This window comes from Ziziphus jujuba, chromosome 9, assembly GCF_031755915.1.
Source record: "Ziziphus jujuba cultivar Dongzao chromosome 9, ASM3175591v1".
NCBI lineage: Eukaryota > Viridiplantae > Streptophyta > Magnoliopsida > Rosales > Rhamnaceae > Ziziphus > Ziziphus jujuba.
Window position 1 is genome coordinate 14,001,422 of NC_083387.1, and position 14,943 is coordinate 14,016,364.

At 30.0% G+C, this 14,943-nt stretch overlaps 1 protein-coding gene and 1 long non-coding RNA gene across 2 annotated transcripts; both read left to right on the forward strand.

Moving 5' to 3' along the window:
• The first annotated feature begins 2,719 nt into the window (after positions 1-2,719).
• LOC132799496 (uncharacterized) lies at positions 2,720-9,664 on the forward strand. Its single transcript, XR_009634212.1, has 3 exons — positions 2,720-2,828; positions 2,950-3,025; positions 9,618-9,664. It is a non-coding gene; the product is annotated as an uncharacterized LOC132799496 (long non-coding RNA).
• Positions 9,665-9,909: 245 nt separating this feature from the next.
• LOC107403377 (endo-1,4-beta-xylanase 5) lies at positions 9,910-13,933 on the forward strand. Its single transcript, XM_060811201.1, has 6 exons — positions 9,910-9,915; positions 9,992-10,211; positions 11,169-11,335; positions 11,485-11,583; positions 12,078-12,866; positions 13,410-13,933. Exons 1-6 carry the CDS (start codon positions 9,910-9,912, stop codon positions 13,779-13,781), a joined length of 1,653 nt encoding a protein of 550 aa, XP_060667184.1. The 3' UTR covers positions 13,782-13,933.
• The last annotated feature ends 1,010 nt before the right edge of the window (positions 13,934-14,943 follow it).

Consider the following 14,943-nt stretch of genomic DNA (forward strand, 5'->3'; position numbering starts at 1 on the left):
AAAATGCTTGAATATATTTTTGAGCAAAAATGATTTAAAATAATATTTTCTTCAAATCCTTAAAATCAAACTGTACCAAAAATAATATTAAAATCCATATAAAATTCTTATGTAATCAAATTCAACAATAATTTAATAAAAATTAAATTCATAATTTTTTGAAATCAAAAATATGATTTCTATGCACATGTATTTTTCTCACCCCAATTTGGCAATTAAAATAAAACCACATGAAATTCATATATAATTAAATTCGTGTGAACACCTTTATTATGCATCATAATTTCTTACAATAACTTAATAAATAATTAACGTAAATTAAAGCAATAATTTCTTTAAAATCCCAAAATAACATTTGGCAGCAACACATATAAATTCATCATAAATTGATAAAAAAAAATTGGGATGAAATTCTCTTAAATATTAAACACAATTAACAAATTTTTCCAAAAATTCAATTATCACAAAATATATATAATTGAGCACCTGAAAATAAATAAATCCAGATCCTCAACAGGATCAGTCTCACGACTCACACATGCTCCTAAAATATCAACAATACACAAGATCAAATAAATTAATATTTTATTTGGATATTTTACACACGGGTATCCGGGAGAGCTAATACAAATGATATCCAAACTTCACGAGTAATATACCAAAACGAAGCTTATGAAGCAAGGATCCTGGATTGAGTCTTATGTCTCAAAGATCGAACCTGTTGTGGCTAGAATCTCGCCAGAAAGGTTTCAGGTTTAATGTCCTTGAATCTCACAATTCATCAAGAATTGAGGGTAAAGGACTTCAGATTCGGATTCAGGAAGGTCAAATTAGTGGGAAAAGGTAGGTGGGATCACCAAGAACTAGCAAAAATGAGATTTTACGGCGAGCCGCTGTGCCCACTCGAGAAACTCGCCGTTGGTGGTGCGTCCGGTGGCCAATGGCTGTGATTTTTTATGGAGAAGTAGATCAGAGGATGGGTAGGCTAATGAGACTAGTGATGTCAAAAATAGGTGGCTGGTTTGGGAGAAATTGGGGGTTGAAGGAAAACAGACCGTCACTCGAAGAAGCCCTTATCTGGGAGCATCACCGATGATCTGGTAGTGGGTTTTGGGTGGCTGGCCGTAAATAAAAGGTGGGTGATGGCGGCCTGGCATGTGTAAAGGTCAGGTGGCCAGAAAAGGGTTGCTCGGTGGTGGCTAGTTCTCCTTCCTCTCTCTCCTCTTTTTCCTTTTCTCTCTTCCTTCTCCCTTTCTTGCCCAATCAAAACAACACCCCTGGTTGGTCCAATCTTTGACACATGGCACAGTGTCATTAGACACTGCACACACACACAGAGATTGACGCTTGTAACATTGTCTCGAAAAAATTTTGCAGGCCCATAACTTTCTAACCCAATGTCCAATTTAGGCATGCCACTAGTCTATGAACTCGTACCGATGAGTACTTTACAACCATACATGAATCAAAGTAAAATTCTACAAAAATAAAAATTCAAACTTGGCACCCTTGGACAGTTCAAACCGCAACTTGTTTTGCTCATAACTTTCAAATCGTAACTCTATTTTCGACTTGCTACTTAAGAGCTTGGGTCAACATGTACTTTGCAACAGTTCCTCGGTCAATAAAAATTTCCATCTGGATCAAAAAGTCAAAATGGAACCCACTTTGCCAACTATGATCAAATTCGATCAAACTCAGTCAATGCGAGAAAATTTCCGGTGTACTTCGAAATGGGATGTTACATTGAGATTTAAGGTTCCGCTTTGGAAAGTTGACTTTGATATTAGATGCTAAGATTTAGGGTTCCACTTTAAAAGGTTAAACCTTTAAAAAAAGTAATCCAAAGCTTTTAGATGCCCTTTAAAATTTCAATATTTGTTTAATGTGAGACTTATGTTTGCACCGTCTAACATATATTCTATTGGTATGCAATTAATTAAAGAGAAGAAAGTGCATTACTATTTGCAAAAACGTCATTTTATTAGTTGTAGATTGAAAAGTAATTAAAGGTAAAAAGTTCATACATGCATAATTAATTAAATAGAGCCGAAAATTTTCTAGTGCAGATGTCAACAATTAATAATGATAAAATAAAATAAAATAATGATAACATTTAATGGTTCCAAAAGCAACTTTCTTATTTATTTTATCTTATATATATACATAGAGAGTCCGTCTATAGTGCGGACGTCAATACATTTTTATCATACGGATATCAATATTGACAATGGTTTTTGAAGAAACTGTCATCAATACTATCTCATAGAGATAAATACTGATGATATTTTCTTCAAAAATCGTTGTCAATATTGAAGTCCGTATGACAACATGATACGGACCATCCACACTGTAAAATTTCCTTGTATAGATATATATACTTGTAGAAAATATTATATAATGTGAACATAAACTACCTAAACAAGAATAGATGTTGCTTTGAGATATTCAAATTAATATTTACGTTTGAAAACATTGAATTTGAGGTGGCCAATATTAATGTTCAAAATCTTTATAGTAAATTGGTAAGATAATTAATATAACATATGAACAGAGTGAAAGGTTAATAATAGTAAATATAGTGGATAGTTAATCAATTAATTTGCTCAGTCGTATGCATGCTTCACCCCCCCCCCCCCCCCCCCACAACCTTTTGGCCCCTTCATATACATATATATATTGAAAAAAATTATACATACATACATATAAACATTTGCATCTTTCTCCTTCCACAGCCAAAAGCTCTTCTCTATCTATCAGATCGGAAAAAAAAAAAGAAGAAGCTATCTCTCCCTCACCTTTCGTCTCTCTCCCTTTATATATTTTTGGTAAATCTCTCTCTCTCTCTCTCTCTCTTTCTCTCTCCATACATATATATATATATATATATTTGTACATGCATAGATCTGCATATGTGGGTTGTGATTTGTTGAGCTTTGTTTTTGAAAGAAAAAGTTAGCTAAACGAAGAATGAAGGTTGGGCTTCAGTGCATTCTGCTTCTTACATGGTCGTTCCTTTGCGCAGGTTAGTAGCAATTTTTTTCTGTTTTTTGGTGGCAATGTGTTTAAATAAGTGTATCTATATAATTAAATAAATATCCCCATATAAATTAGATTTGTTTCTGATTATTCATTTAAATTAATATGAAGAATTTTAATTTTGGAATTTGGTGTTATTGACATTATATATATTGTGGTTTTCTATTCGACAATTTTGGATAATTTTTGTATGTAAAATGATCCTTCTACCTAAATAAGTTTTTTATTTTATATTGACCTATTATCGAAAATAGGATGATCTAGCATAAAAAATTTGTCTATTATTTTCACCGCTAAAAAAAAAATATATATATTTATAGATAGAATACGATAAGTAACACATGTTACCATTCTCTGTATTGCTAGATTTTATATTTGTATAACTCATATAAGCTATTCTTATGGTGGGCCTGTGGGAATAATTTAGTAGTAAAAGTCCATTATTTCATTAGGCAATGACTAGAGTTGGACTTCTTATCCCTAATATAAAAAAACAAAAATCTAACCTCTTGCACCCAAAATCTAACTATTGAAATTATAATCCAATAGTATGACTTGATTTTTTATAAAATTTTGCTATTTGTCACTTTTCCTGATAATTAATAGTTTATGTGATAAATATTAATCGTGGAAGTTGATTTTATTAGTTTTTATATTAAAAATCTAAAAATGAACCTTTAACAGTAATTATTTAAATTGTAATATAACATATAGATCCCAACAGTGATTATTTACCAATGATAAGAAATAATATTTTTATTATTAATATGTAATTTATTATCAATCTTCTGTGGCCTTCCCACCAAAAAAAAAAAAAAAATCCCATCAATAACTGTTATTTTTTTTTATCAATGATCCCAAATTTTGAATCTCTATACCTACAGTGTTAAAGAAACAAGAAGAAAAAAAACTGTTTAATCTAATCCATTGAAGCAAACTTTAATTAGTAATAAATTCCGCTTGTAGGATAGGAAATTGATGATTTCAAAGTTATTAAGAATAAATTCTCTGTAATTACATTACATATTACTATGTCCATACTCTAATTAAAAAACCCAGGCTTAAAATTTGGAGCAAATTAACTATATATCTCAGAAAGCTTTTAGTGTTATTGAGTACTATATTTTCAAACTATTGATGATTACCTGCTTTCTAATAAATTTGAGCACCATACGATTTGTCCTTTTTCTACTTCTTTTTTTTTTTTTTTTTTTGGTTGTTAAAAACAAATCTTAAATGTTGGAACACTTACCTGTAACGCCAATCTTCTTACAATGCATGTCATTTATAAATATTTCATAGGCCGCCCTTATTTTCTTATCCTTTTGGGTTCATGACTAATGACAATGATAATTCTTATATAGTATGACGTACGTAGTTGGCTAAATATAAACACATAATCACTATTATAGCATCAATACCTGTTCTTATATATAATTTCAATTAATGTTAATTTGGGAGATACTTTTAGGGTGAACAATCGTCCCTATGAATATGTATAAATTGGCCTGGAAATACCCATACTAGAAATATAAAAAACAAAAGATATGATTTTATATTTTGCGTTAACATTAGGCAATTATTGTTGTGATATTTCAAATATGATACGCATGGCCAATCCTTTGATGCGACACAGTTAATGTTTGTAGTATGATATAATTGGCTGTACATGTTGATGTTAAATGAAAAATATGAAAGTTCTGTCAATACCATACACAGAAAAACAAATTAGTGAAAACTAAAATATCATATTTCATAATAATAAAAATAAACAGAAAGAAAGAAAGAAAGAAAAGTAAAAACATGAAATTAATTAAGAAAATGATGTATAATAATAAGGCTGTTCTTGCTTATATCAAAATTAAAGTGCTATCTCTCTATATATAGCTGGCATATGATTCACGTACGTAGTTAAAAAAAAAGTATTCTCAACATAGATTGCATGATTCACAAATTAATTAGAAATGAATATTGAGTTACATCCAAGTGTCACAGAAAATAATACGACATTGTTTACACGCTTTGATCTTTATATTTGTTTTTCTGCTCATGATAAGAGATGTTACTTTCAAGTGATATACTAAAATATCAATAGTTTCTTGTCGTTTGTTATTTGATCTCTACAATTCATTTTGTTTTGAGTGACTTCAATTTTCCAATAAATATTGTGTGATAAATACGTTTGTTATCATTACTAATACCGTTACTATCATCATGATCATCATCATTAGTCACATATGGTAGATGTGTTAAATTACCATTTTTTTTAAATACTTAAAAATATTAAGCTTAAGCTATTGCTTGATTATTATTACCTTTGTATTATCTCAACACTCCCACATGTAGATTCGACAATGTTAATGTTGGGCATAATTAGAATTCTGTATGAGTTATTTTAGGAGCGTTATTAAGTTTAAAACATATAGCATCATCATTATATTTGTATTATAAGACACTCTCCTTCACATGTAATCCTAGCTCTTTTTTTTTTTTTTTTTTTTAATTTTTTTGGGTTCATATGTTAGGACTCCTTCCAAAGTTCTCCACTGAAATCTTTAAGTAGGTCCTAAGTAGAGGAAACTCCACTAAAAATTTTATAGAAAATCTAGCTGTATCTACTTGCAGTAAGGACTTTTCAAAAAATTTTTACATAGAAAACATACTTCTAAACATGCAACCACTTTGTTCTTCCCCCTTATTACAATTTTTAAATTGATATAGATCCACAGGTCCACAAATAGCATTAGAGCATTTTAAGAGTATTTAGGAACATAAATATTATAAACAAAAGGATGAATAATAAAATAGTAACAAACAAAAAAAGGTAAGAAAAGTCTACATGGTACAGCAATGAAAGAATGCAGTTGAATGAGTTGCGCAGCTTGTATGGTTGGTTCGCTAGCTATTTGGACTTAGCAAAACAGGTTTGGAAAACAAAGAAAATGAAGGAGATGCTAATTATCTTTATGAGTGATATATTTAACTAATAACAACAGTAATGATAATAATAATAATAATAATAAAAAAATAAAAAAAATAAACAATAACAATGATAATAATGAATAATAAACAATAAAAAATAAAATAGTCATTTAGAAAACAAATTTTCACTTAAAACCTTCATTGATCCACTCATTTGAAAAGTTCTCCTATTTAAAATATTTTCGCAAAATCCATTATTTTTGTATGGCCAATTATTTAAATTTCATCATAAAAATAAAATATATTAAAATGGGATAGAATATTATTTAAATAAATATCCTAAAAAAATAATCTTTAAATAAAATAAATGAATTATAATGAAAATAATAAAATAATTTTAAACACTTATAAATGAGTAAATAAACAAATAAAACCATGAATTAAGTAAATTTCTCTAAAAGCATTTAAAATACACAAAATATCAGAAGTACAGTTGATGCATCATATTGTATACCGAGTATTGCCAGGTGAATGTTAGGCGTCCCAAACACCTTGTTGTCTCAATAGTACCGATGATAACAACTTGCCATCATACGGTTGAAAGGATGGTGGCTAATGCTCATATCACAAAATACCTGCCTATCTTCTCTCACCTTAGCTTCTATAGGATGACTAAATAATACTTGTGCACTAATAAATGATAATTATAGAACACTAGTATCATATAGTGTATCTATAAAACATAAATATGAAAATACTCATAATAATGCGGAAATACCAATTTCCAATATCTCCATTTTATATATCACAACCAAAAGTACCAAATAAATCAGGAATATTTCTCATAAAATACCCTCCATCAAGTCATATAACTAGAGCATAAGCAATAGGTTTTGCAAATCAGAAATTAATTAATAATTAAATGAAAATAAAATTCTTTAAATAAAATTTGTAAACAGATATATCAAATTTCAAATTAGCACTTAACCAAATAAAAATAATTACTTTAAACACCACAATTAACTTGATAAAATTCATAATCATCATAAATAAACATATTTATATTTATATATATATATATACTTTTGCCAGAAATTTTTACGGTTAAATAATTAACCCAAAAAATACAATTTGAAAATATACCACTCACCTAAAAATAGGAATTACTCCAGTTTTTCCATGGGATTTGTTGCATGTTTTATGTAGGTGCTTAAAATATCATCAAAATACCGTATATATTAAAATATTAATTTTTATCGGGTATTTCACATACTGCTCACCCAGGAGAAATACATAAACTTTAGCCTACATTTATAATTTATATACCAAACAAAGCTTGAAAAGCGAGGATCGCAATGGTAAAAGTCATCTTTTGGAATCTCGGATGGTGGTGCCTCAAAAATGGCTAGAAAGATTCGGCCTATACTTGATTGCCTTATATCTCTCAAAATAGCTTGAATTGAGCTAAAGGAACTTTAGATTTGAGCTAAAGGGGTCAAAAATGGTGGAAATGGGAGGTCATTCGGCCAAAAACTCACTGGAAAAAGGTTAAATGACAACTCACTGTCGTCATCATAGATCAGACCAATCTTGATGTATTGTAGGTAATTTGGCCATGAAATTCAGTCAACCAACTCGGTTTAAGGTTGGTTTTGTGATGGTATGGGCAGTGAGAAAAGAAACTAGTCAAGGATGGGATTTTTAAGGCGAAACTGTGGCTCTCTCTCTTCTCCGTCCACCCCTCCTTCTCTTTTTAAAATCACCTAATGGTACTGTTCACAAGTACTACCACCTAAATGATAACACATGGCATGTGTTAGCAAATATTTTAAATGTACCCCTCTTTCAAGTGTTCTTTATACAAACTACCTGAAGACTCTTATATTAGAAAATAAATCGTAAATTCTATATAGCCATAACTTCCTAACCATATCTTCATTTTAAGCATGCTACCAATCAACAGATTTGTATTGATGAGTATTACACAATGACATACAAGTCAAAGCCATATCTTATATGAATAAAAAGTCAATTTCAGTACCTATACCAATCAAATAGTCAAACTTAGTCAAAAGTGAAAAATTCTGGTACAATTTTGGTATGGAGTGTTGCATCACAATTGTTAAACTCACATTGCTCTCTAAAGAAGCTTAAGTTGATAAAATGTGTACTTATCATATATATTAACCTTTGTCAACATTCACTCATCATGTTTATCAAGCTTTGTCTATATTCCCTCTTCACTTGTAGGTCATTTTGGTTTTTACAAATATCAATTCTTTAAATGAATAGTAATGTAATGATATTGTGACTTGAACTTAGATTTTTGAAATTTTGAACATGGGCAGACCTACATGGTGACCACTTGCTCCCCCATTTTTGTTTTTTCATATGTATGTATTATTTTTATTTTTAGGAAAAAAAATTGTTTTAGATAACAAATAGTGCCCCCTCTCAAAATATAAAATAAATAAACGTGCCCCTCTTAATTTTTCTCTTTCAAAATAATGTATTAGATTTTTTTTATTGAAACAATATTTCCCTTTTAAAGGTGTAATTTATTCCTTTAAATGGCTAGTTTTACATGGAAAATAAGTAAAATTATTTTTTGAAATTATTCAATCTAAATATTCTTCTTTGACAAAAGAAAAAACTAAACTTTTCTTCCTAATCTAGTTAGTATTATGTCTCAATCTAAATTTTTTTCCCAATCTTGTTATAATTGTATGTGTTTATTTTGGTAAAAATTCTATTTTAGCATAATATTTTATTATCTAATTATTTATCTTAAGTCTTTTGTTTCTATTTTGGCTTCAAATTGTACCGATCAAATCATACTTGAAACTTTTGAATTTTAAGAACTCGTTTTTGATGAAATTTTCAACATATTATTATTAATTTACTTTTTTGAAATAAACAACTTTTTATATTATTAATTTAATATGATGAATTTACATTGCATCATCCTAATTTCAAATACATATAAGTTATTACCAATATTTATACATATATAAATGAAAATTATATCTTAATTGTGTCCCTCCTAAACAAAATTTCTAAATCTATCACATTTTGAATTATGATACCATGTTAAATTATCACTGATTATAAATATTTAAGATATGTTTAAATTGTTAGGATGTAGATTTACTATGCATATTAAAGACTTATAGATTTTTAGTTCTAATATCAAGTTGAATTTCCACTCTTTTTATTTCTAATATTAGGAAGTAAATTATCAATGATATCTCAACAATATTCATGAGGGATTTTTTTTTTTTTTTGCTATTTATTTTTTTTATAAAGAAAAAAATCTTAAGCACAAGGTTAATTTGATTTCAGAAGCAGATTTTTGTATAAGGAAAAAATCTTAAGCACGAGGTTAATTTGATTTTGGAAACAGGTTAATTTAACTTCTGAAACATTCATCTTAGTTCACTAAATTGTTAATATACAATCTCTATTAATATTGACTAATGTCATCAATTGACCAATTAATCCATATTATTTCCTTTACCTACGAATGGGAAACAATGAGCCAGTGGGAAATATAAAACATTTTCAAAAAGTATTTTTGTTCTGAAAATAATAATCGATCATTTTTTATTTTACCATATTAAAAGGTTGATTAGAATAGCAATATTGATGTTTTGCAGGATTTGAAGTGAATGCTTTATCTTATGATCACACAGCTAGTATCGAGGCAAGCTTTATTTCGACCACATATTACCATATATATATATATATATATATATATATATATGTATATAAGGTCTTTCTATGTTATGGACATACACTTTTTTTTTTTTAATCATGCAGACGTTTACAAAATGATGATTTTTTAAGAAACAGTCATCAATAATATATACAAAGATGATGATTTGTAAAAATCATTATCAATACAATACATAAACACGATGGTTTCTTAAAAAACTGTCATATTTGGAGATGTCTGCACCGTAGAATTTCATTATATATATATACATATATTAAAAGTAATTAAAATAACATTTTTCCCCCTATTTTATAGTGTTTGTTAAACCCTCACAAACCTCAGTATGGTGGGGGTATAATCATTAATCCAGAGATGAATGATGGATTGAAAGGATGGTCCGCATATGGTGAAGCAAAAATACAACACAGACAATCACAAGCCAACCAATTCATTGCGGCTTATAGCCGATATCAACCTTATGACAGTATCTCTCAAAAGCTCTACTTACAAAAGGACATGCTTTATACTTTCTCCGGTAATTAGAAACTTTTATTTATTTATTTTTTGGATTTTACTTATCTCTATTTCTGTAGTATGGAGTATTTTAGGCTTTTAGATTTAGAATGTTATAATTTGTGCTCTCCAATATAATTGTTTTGGCTAAACTATGGCTAACAGATCCACTCCACGTGCTTTCCCATAACCGAAATTAAAATGCAGTTTCAGTCAACTTATTACAGTTTAGGCTCTTTTATTTCGCTTTATTGTTATTTAAAAGAAAAAAAGTTTTGAGTTTTGCATTTTAATACTTGTATATATATAGTTTTTTTGTTATTTAAGATTCTGAACAAAAGTTTTGTACAAAATCATCTTCATGCAATTTTATGATGCCGTTATTGCCTACTTTCATGAGCATTTAAAGCCCTATTAGCGCATGTATGCGAATCCTAGACTTTTAGATCTTTGATAAAAATAATATTTGTCTATATATATATAGATTTAGATTCACATTAGGTCATCAATTTTATTGCTTTAGAATCAGATTTTCCTTTATAATATAATAACATACTAAAATTTTTATTCTCTAATGAACTATATATAAATTTTAAAATTTACACCCTTCAAGCGATCCTTGGTTTATAGTTCTCATGATTTTAATTACCACAATTACTTAGACCGGTTTAACTACCACAATTACTGAGCTGGGGAAAGGACAAACTAAAATTTTGGTTAGTCGAAGGAAAATGAATATACCAAAACTAGGTATCACTTTATTACTTAACATGTATATTTATTACACTAATGAATTAATCTAATTGTATTAATTATAAGTCTTTTTTTTTTTTTTTGGCAACTGATTTTGTTTTTCCCCTTGATGAATTCCAATTTATGCGTTTTTATTCTTTTTTTGTTTTGATGAAATGTGTATTTATTCTGTCTTTATCCACTAATATTATATTTTAATAGCAACATCTTGTTGTTGATAATGCAGCTTGGATACAAGTGAGTGGTGGAAGTAATATCCAAATAAGAGCAGTTTTTAATACTAGTAATGGCTTCAAACATGTTGGTGCTACCATTGCAGAATCCGGTTGTTGGTCAATGCTCAAAGGTGGCCTCACCGTAGATGCCTCAGGCCCAGCCCACCTCTATTTTGAGGTACTTCTTTCTTTGCTTTTCTCTTTGGAGTACAAATTTTTTCTAGTAATTAAATATTATTTACAAATTAAAATCAAGCTAAATATTATATATAGCTTGTTATAGTATGCATTTTAGCATCTTTTTAACAGTTTCTTGAACTCTTTCAGAGCAAGAACACATCCGTTGAGATCTGGGCTGATAGTGTCTCACTACAACCATTTACCAAAAACCAGTGGAGGGCTCATCAAGATCAAAGCATTCACAAGGTAAAATTGTCCTAATTAATTTCGCTCCCTCTACGTTTTTCTTCTACTCCATGTAATTTGTTATGTATTTCACTACAAAATTTGTTTTGTTTATTCTTTTTTTTTTGAACCCAATGAGACTAAATTGACCGGATTATTTTAAATTGGATCCAATTAAAGTTTGCTAAAGCTAAAATAACCTTATTCTTATTGAACCAGACTTAAAATAGTCCAGTCCCACGTTTCAAAAGGGTTGATCAAATTAACCTTATTCTTATTGAACCAGACTTAAAATAGTCCAGTCCCACGTTTCAAAAGGGTTGATCAAATTGGTTTCTATCCTAAATAGGTTTGAATTTAAATTCTTTGCCTCTATGTTGCTTTGTCTCATTATTCTTTCCCTATACAGCTAAAGAGACTAGAAGTGAGACAGAAAAACTAAATTCAACATGTGCAGTTCGTCATTGTCAATATTAATTTAAGTTTTACTTACAAGTTAATAACAAATTTAACAGATTGGCAAGAGAAATGTGAGAATCCAGGCGGTGGATTCACAAGGTAATCCTCTATCAAATGCAACAATCTCCATCCAACAAAATAGATTAGGCTTCCCATTTGGCTGTGCTATAAACAAGAACATCCTCACAAACACTGCCTACCAAAACTGGTTTACTTCAAGGTTCACAGTCACAACATTTGAGGATGAAATGAAATGGTACAGCACAGAAACCAGCCAGGGCAAGGTGGACTACTCAGTCTCCGACGCCATGCTTCAGTTTGTCAAACAGTGCAATATTGCTGTCCGAGGCCACAACGTGTTCTGGGACGATCCCAAATACCAACCTTCATGGATCAATTCACTCTCAAGAAGACAGCTCGCTTTGGCTGCTGCAAATAGACTCTTCTCCATTGTGCCCAGGTACAGAGGCCAACTTATTTCATGGGATGTTATGAATGAGAATTTGCATTTTTCGTATTTCGAGAGAAGAATTGCTAGAAATGCTTCGAAGATATTCTACAAATGGGCTCAACAGGCTGATGGAAAAACTACATTGTTCATGAATGATTTTAATACCATTGAGGATCCAAATGATTATGTATCTTCCCCTGCTAGGTATCTTCAGAAGCTGAGAGAGATACAGAGTTCTGCTGGTAATGAAAATGGAATACAGATGGGGATTGGGATTGAGGGCCATTTCTCTACTTCTAACCTTCCTTATATAAGAGCTTCTCTTGATATTCTTGCTGCTGCAAGATTGCCCATTTGGATAACAGAAGTGGATGTTCAGAGCAGCCCTAATCAGGTACAAGTTTTAAATCATTGTACCATTTGATAGTTTGTACTCGTTTACTAACGTTTATGTGTTTGAAAGTTTTACTTTAGTTGTGTATTGTTGGCTCGTGCTTTAAATGATAGCTTAGACTTCTAATCTAACTACAAGCTTAAAAAAACTAGCTAAAAAAACCAATTTTGTTGGTAAATAAAGAAAAAAAAAAAAAATTTGAAAACCATTATTTTATACTGTTTGTAAATGAGGATCATAAGTTTTTCTTGTCAATTTTTTCCACACAAATTCGATCTTAGAAAAAATAGCTAAAAGATTAGAGGGAAAAAGAATATATATATACATATATATGTTTATATAATACCAGATTGAAAACCATTTGATACTATTTATAAAATAAGAAGTTCATTTTCATGAATGCTTTTATTTTTGTCATTATAAATCACTCGTTCATATATGCTTGATCTCATAAACAAAAATGCTATACACAAAAAGAAAAAAAAAAGAAAAAAGAAAAAAGAAAGCAAAAAAAAAAAAAAGGTAACATGAGAATTGTTGCAGGCAATGTACTTGGAGCAGGTTTTGAGAGAGACAAGGTCTCACCCTGGGGTGAATGGGATTGTAATGTGGGCAGCTTGGAGACCAGAAGGATGTTATAGTATGTGTCTGACAGATAACAATTTCAACAACTTGAAGACTGGAGATGTTGTTGACAAGCTGCTCCATGAATGGGGCTGGAAGGGCTTCATTGCTGGGACAACTGACGCTAATGGTTTCTTTGAGACCTCACTTTTCCATGGAGATTATCATGTGAAAATCAAACACCCAGATATGAAAAATTCCTCCTTGGATCATATCCTAATCAATGTCTTTCCAACAACTACCGGGGCCAAGCAAACAGTGCCACAGCAACTCCAAGTTCTTGCTACTTGAGTAGATACAGTACTAGTTTTGATTTTGTCCTTGGCCTTGTGGTTTTGTTTCACTTGTATCTATTAGCTAGGTAGTTACAGTGAAGCAGGCGTGAATTGTTTTTAATTTCTTTTTAATAATTTATGTGAATAATTATTATTATTGTTCTTAAAAGCTTAAGCACCTAAGAGCATAGAGAATAACTAAATTATGCTAGTACCTTTGTTATGGACCAATGTCCTAATCAGTTCTTTATTCAAACCCTAATAAAACTAAGAATGGTTGATAGAAAACTAAACCAAGCAAGAAAAATAATTAAAAGACACAAGAATTTTACAAGGTTCAATTGCAAAAGAACCCTAAGAAATTATCCAAACAAGAAGATAAGGAAGAGATTATAGAGAAATCTCCAATAGCTAATCAACTAGTTACATGATCCTATCATGTTGTTATTGTAGATTATTTTTATATATCCTATTATCATTTTATATAGGTTTTTATACTTAACTCTTGTAATTAGGTTTTGTAACACAGTCGTACATATACCATAGTTTTTACTAAATACAATACAACTTTTCCGTTACATTGTATGTGCTTCTATATGTTATTAAAGTAATTACTCTCAAATGAGATCTTCCTCTTCCCTCTTGTTGTCAATTTTTTTTTTCTTCTCCATGGTAACCGATACTCCTCCACTTTCTTTTTCTACATCTACACCCACCAATACTATTACTGACATCAACGATATTGCCTAAACAATCATAGCCTATGACCCTCGACCATTCTCACAGATGGATCCTCTTCATCCTCTGTAGCATAAGCCAATTCCAACTATATTTCCACTTGCATTTATTCATTGAGATACTGTAAATATGGTTTTCGTTGTTAAAACCAGTTCTGAAGTCTAGAACAAAATGGCAAATATGTTTGCCACACCTTTAGGTCCTCATCTTATATGTCATTGTGAACATTTAATCAAACTTCAAGGAAATCACACAATCTCTGATTATTTGCTCGACATCAAAATTGCAGCAGACGAGTTGGCTCTTCTTAACTAGCCAATTGATGATGATGTACTCTCATTATTCATTGTTAATGGACTATCTATTGATTTAAAAGATATTTCAGCAGCTATTTAGATTTGTGACTCATCAATTTCCTTTGAAGAATTGAGCAAGAAATT

Coding starts and splice junctions, on each gene's coding strand:
- LOC107403377 (XM_060811201.1), top strand. Junction 11,584..12,077: donor AAGATCAAAGCATTCACAAG/GTAAAATTGTCC, acceptor CAAATTTAACAG/ATTGGCAAGAGAAATGTGAG. Junction 12,867..13,409: donor TTCAGAGCAGCCCTAATCAG/GTACAAGTTTTA, acceptor GAATTGTTGCAG/GCAATGTACTTGGAGCAGGT.